Below are 5,760 nucleotides of genomic sequence, written 5' to 3'. Positions count from 1 at the left end.
ATCAGGCATCTACACCCCAGCATCCAGGTGGGTGTCCCAGCTGTTTGAAATCCCCACAAAGCATCTCAGGACTCTGAGGCACAGGCTTGCTCAAGAAACCCGCAGTGGGGTTAGGTACCGGCTATGCCTTGCACTGGGGCAATACACCCTGGGATCTCAGATGCTCTTGCCTGGGGATTGGAGGGTTTCCTCCTGAGCTTCAGATTTCTCATCAGTAAGCAGAGAACTGGGACCAAAACACTGGGGGTGACTGATGGGGCTACAGAAGGATCTGGAGAACTCCTAGCACCAGTAACAAGGAGTTAGGAAACAATCTGGGCTTCAGAGGGGCCCCAAGGAGACTGGTGCCCAGGGGTTCCCTTTGCCCCTGGCCCAGAGGATGGCAGATCCAGTGCAACAGACAGAGAACTCAGGCCGAAGCAGGACTGCCTTGGGCTGGGGCTTCTATGCCTAAGCTGAGCTCGGTGTGGCGGGCTGCGCCTCCTCCTCGCGGTCCGCCGCTCCGCGGTCCTGGCCGCGCTTCCACGGCTCATAGCGCTCGGGCTGCAGGATGCGCACGAAGGCATCCATGGAGAAGCTGACCCTGGCCTCCCCACAGCTGCACTGAGACGCCACTTTGCCATAGTCGACCCAGCGCGGGGTGGCGAAGTTGATGGCCTCTGCGCAGTTGAAGCCGTGATTGAAGCCGGCGTGGTAGCCCGAGGGAAAGGTGACCATGAACTCGCCAGCCTCCTGCGTCATGCGGCCGAACGGGATGCCATTCTCCCTGAGCACGCTGGGCGAGATGAGGGCCGCCTTGTGCCTCAGGAAGGCCTGGCAGCCCCGGGAGCTGCCCGGGAACAGGTCCCTGGCCAGGCGCTCCAGGCGCCATCCGTGCTCGGGGGGCACCGCGTACCACGTCTTGGGCTCCCCGAAGTGCAGGTAGTTGATGCTGTACAGGTCCATGTCCTCCGTGTGCCACGCGAACGTGGCCTTCCACATGCCGAAGTACAGGTAGGGCGTGTTCACGCCCTCGATCACCACCTGGCTCTCCTGCCTCAACAGGTCCAAAGCGCTTCCCAGGTGCCCCACGTTCCAGTGCTGGGTGTTCTCGTCAAACAGGGACCCGCTGACGTCGGCTCCGTATATGGGTGGCACATAGAGGCGGTTTTTCCAGTACTTTCTCTCCAGATCTTCAAAGTCCAGGTGTGCAGGGGTGCGGTGCTTTTTGCTGTTGGCCAGGTGGCGGTACTGCCCCACGGTCATGGGTCTCTTTTTCTTACTGTGTTGAGTGAACACACCTGCCCTGCCAGAGACCACCTGCTGCAGGGGGGAGGCGATTACGATGTGGCCGATGTCGTCATAGGACTGCCGGGCTCTCCATCCCCTGGGTGGAATGACCTTGGCCAGTCCTGCTCGGTGAGCTCCCTGGGACTCCATGTAAGCAATGTACTTGTTGAAATTTGAAAACTCCTCCATGGTTGGTCGGAATGTCATGATGGCACAGCCTGGTTTCTGGTTTGCACGGTGTCCAGAGGTCATGGCTGCAGCTACTCTGCCTTTTTAGGTTTGGGTGGGAGGCTCCAGTTCCTGAAGGAGTGCCTAGTGGTTAATTTCCTGTCTTTAAGGAAATGCTTTGACTTATTTGTGAGTCAGACTTGAATTTTAAACAAAGTGGCACTGTCCCAGTCTTGCTGTCTTACAAAGGGTACTTCACCTAGGTCAGCAGTGTTTTGCCCGCCTGTATACTGGAGTCTTCCTATGGAGTCAGTGGGTCCACCCTGGCGCTGGGTCAGCCTGAGGCTCAGAGATGTTGTATTGGGTTTGAGCTCTCTTTGAATCTCAAGCTTCCATGCAGAGTAGCTGATGATCACTCAGTAGAAGGTCTCCTCAAAGTTGCCGAAAACAGTAAGCCTAAACCACAGTACACAGTCTTTTAAAAAACTAAACTGAAGTTGAAACGTTCTAGCATCACTAAAGGAAACAGAACTGGTATCACCTGCTAAAATCAAGATGTAAGTTCCTATCACAAGACAGAAAAAAAACTTCATCAAACTGAAAAAAAAAAAAAAAGCACATTGGAATATGATCCCGAATGAGTCAGCAAAGGAAAGGAGAGGTGTAAGCAGAATAAATTACAAAGGAAAATATTGCATTCAGTAAGGAAACAAGGCACAAAACACAATTGTTTAAAAAGATTGAATTACAAGAGAAAAATCATAGGCATGTAGAGCTACCACATGATCCAGCCACACCACGCCTGGGCATGGACCCAAAGGACTCTATACCCGCTAAAGAGACACCTCTCATCCGTGACCTTGCCACTCTACTTCAGAATAGTAGGAGATGGAAGCAACCTAAATGTCCTTCAAATGAGGAGTGGCTAATGAAAATGTGGTTCATATACACAATGGAATTCTATTCAACATTAAAGAAAAATGAAAATAAAATGTTCAAGTAAATGGATGGAGATGAAAAATTATTATTCTGAGTGAGGTAACCCAGACCCAGAAAGACAACAACAAATGTACTCTCTTGCTTGTGGATCCTAGCTCTGAATCTTTAGATTTTATGTATAACCTGAAATGACCATAGAAGCCAGGAAAGCACCAAAGACCATGGGGCTGGGGGGGGGGGAGAAGCAGCTCTAGAGAGGGGAACAGCAGGACACAGGTATTATCAAGGGGGAAATTTAAAAAATGGGAGGGGGCTTTAACTATGGAGGTGAAGAGGGTAATACTGAGAAAGAGGGAGAGAAGCTTACTTAAAAACACAGACATAAGCTGGGCGTGGTAGAACACACCTTTAATCCCAGCACTCTGGAGGCAGTGGCAGGCAGATCTCTGGGAAAGTAAAGCTAGCCTGAACTAGCCCCAGGCCAGCTAGGGCTACAGGAAGACCCTGCCTCAAAGAATGTGAAGGCACCACACACTTTGGACATAGGAGTTGGAAAGACAGAGCTGGAACTGACCTGGAAGCCTCCCCGCTGTGGGTCAGCTCCTACAGTATCAGAAGATGTTACACAAGGCCACAGGAGGACAGCAGTCAGGAGTCCTGCCCAGATGTAATGCCTATGAACCACAGCAATACCCCCAATAGCGCAATAGTGGCACTTTTTCATGGGACTAACAGCTGTCAAATAAAATTTAAGACTCACTCAACAGGAGGAAATTCATGCCTGATACTGTAAACCTAGCCAAATATCCATGACTAGAGAGGTCATAGACCCTAGAGAACCTGCTACTGATTTTTTTTTTTTTTTGTATTTTTGAGACAGGGTCTCCCTGTAGCCCCAGCTGGCCTGGAATTCACTATGTAGACCAGGCTAGCCTGGAACTCAGAGATCCACCTGCCTCTGCCTCCCAGAGTGCTGGGATTAAAGGTGTGTGCAACCACGCCTGACCTTTACTGATATTTTTCTAAACCAATATGATCTCTAACTCTATTCTAAATACTTACATAACAGATAAGTGTAACTCTCACGTCTTATCAAAGAAGTTTCTTTCTGCAGTGGATGGAGATGATTACAGAGATCACAACATGTCAAAATGCAGAGAATAAGTGTCCATGCAGTGGGAAGCCTCAATTGACACACCTACGGTGTAACTATCACACTAAGTCTCCAGTCGAAGAAGGCGGGGTAAATAAGGAGGTGACTGTACCACGGCAGAGAAAGCAGACTGCCCGCAAATCCACCGGTGGCAAAGCACCCGGGAACCAACTGGCTACAAAAGCGGCTGGCAAGAGTGCGCCCTCTAATGGATGGCAAAGAAGCTTCGTCATTACAGGCCTGGCACGGTGGCCCTCCTGGAAATCAGACGCCATCAGAAGGCCCCTGAACTGGTTTGCAAACTCCCCTTCCAGCATCTGGTGTAAGAAATTGCTCAGGACTTCAAAACAGATCTGCGCTTCCAGAGAGCAGCTATTGGGGCTTTGCAGGAGGCAATGAGGCCGCTCTGGTTGGCCTTTTAGAAGATGCCAACCTGTGTGCTATCCATGCCAAACGTCCAACAACTGCTCCAAAAGATATCCAGCTAGCACTCCGCATATGTGGAGAATGTGCTTAAGAATCCACTATGGGGAAAGCATTTCATTCTAAATATTTTTTTCCTCTTCCTGTTACCAGTAGTTCTGAATGTTAGATATTTTTTTCCCATGGGGTCAAAAGGTACCTAAGTATATGATTGCCAGTGGAAAACAGGGGACAGAAATCAGGTATTTTCATTTTCATTTGTGTGTGAATTTTTAATATGAATGCAGGATGTAAAGCATTAATGCAAGTCAAAATGTTTCAGTGAACAAGTTTCAACAGTTCAACTTTATAACAATTATAAATAAACCTGTTAAAATTTTCTGGACTAAAAAAAAAGGAACAGGAGGCCGGCTGCTAGACAATGTGTCTAGACGTGGGAAGGAAGTTGCACCCGTGAACCAAACAACACTCTAGCTAAACAACACCTGATAAAGACAGCACCAAGTCAACATGCCAATGTGAATAGGAGAGCCACGAGCTCCCACATCCAGATGAACTATGGGATGCTGAGAGAGAGAATCTGTTTTCTCCAGATAGGTCATCCAATCCCAAGAGCTCAGCTTAAACACATGTACAGATGAGCTACATTACATGAGCTCAGGAGGTTTTATATATTAATATGTATAGTAACATATATTATAACAATGATATTTAAAGAAGAGATGGTAAGAGCTTGATGGGATGACTCACACCTTTAATCCCAGAATTTGGGAGGCAGAGGCAGGTAGATCTCTGAGAGGCTGAGGTCAGCCTGGTGTACACAATGAGTTCCAGGCCAGCTGGGGCTACAGGGGGCACTTTCTAAAAAAAAGAAAAGAAAAAGAAAAAAAGAAAAGAAGAAAAGAAGAGGTCATGAATTTGAGAGGGAATGAGAGGACCCCAAAGAGGATTTGGTCGGGGAGAGGAAGGTAGAAAACTATGGAAACAGTACTTGTGTATAAAGTTCTAAAAGAAACATTGCTGGTTACGGTTGTGCCTTTAATACCAGCACCCAGGAGCAGAGGCAAGCGGGGATTCAAGGTCAGTCTGGCCTGGTCTATATAGGGAGTTCTAGGTCATCCAGGGCTACATAGTGAGCCCTTGGGGGAAGAGGGGGAGAAAGTCCAAAAAACTACATTGTAATCAAACAGAGCAGTAACTAGAAATGTAGCCATTTTAAAAATATTTAAACTTATGAACAACCTGGTGCTAGTGATTTTCTCTAAAGCCTTAAAGTCCAAAACTATCAACACAGAGAAGCCAGTGTCTTACCTTCCAGCAGAACACTTACGCAGGTCAGCAGCAATTCTCCAGCCCTAAAGGAGAAACTTCCTCCTCTGGGAACTGCTCTCCCTGCACTCTGACTCCCAGCCTGCCGCCTTTATACCTGAGCTCTCTCCAACCATTCACTGTGCTCAAATCCCCAAGGTCCTCTGGAGTCATGATCCACCTAATCCATACCCACCTTCTTTTTAAACCCATCAAGTCAAATTTAAGAGGTTGAAAGAAATCAAACTGTAGGAAAGGATAAAATTAAAAAGTAATATTTATTTTAAGCGCATTTATGAGATAAAAGAGCCATTTTGTATCTCCTGCATCCAAGCATTCCCTAGGGACCCATGCAGAACTTAGGCACACAGTCAGCCCAGAGATGGAAAACCCAGGTGTAAGGTAAAACTGACCAATTACTTATAACCTTTGTAAATCCCAGCACTCGAGAAGCTGAGGCAGGAGGATTATGAGTTTGAAGCCAGACTGGCATGGGCTGC

The 5,760-nt window shown here is 48.0% G+C and overlaps 1 protein-coding gene and 1 pseudogene across 1 annotated transcript; one reads left to right on the top strand and one right to left on the bottom strand.

The window, feature by feature from the left end:
• Positions 1-450: 450 nt before the first annotated feature.
• Positions 451-1,521, bottom strand: LOC103725820 (lysine-specific demethylase 4D-like). The gene has a single exon (XM_008823141.1). It carries the CDS (start codon positions 1,519-1,521, stop codon positions 451-453), a length of 1,071 nt encoding a protein of 356 aa, XP_008821363.1.
• A 1,978-nt stretch (positions 1,522-3,499) lies between these two features.
• On the top strand, positions 3,500-4,046 carry LOC108490206 (annotated as a pseudogene).
• Positions 4,047-5,760: the final 1,714 nt, after the last annotated feature.

This window comes from Nannospalax galili, unplaced genomic scaffold, assembly GCF_000622305.1.
Source record: "Nannospalax galili isolate Female #2095 unplaced genomic scaffold, S.galili_v1.0 scaffold469, whole genome shotgun sequence".
NCBI lineage: Eukaryota > Metazoa > Chordata > Mammalia > Rodentia > Spalacidae > Nannospalax > Nannospalax galili.
The sequence above is the reverse complement of the archived record's forward strand: the minus strand, read 5'-3'. Positions and strand labels throughout refer to the sequence as shown.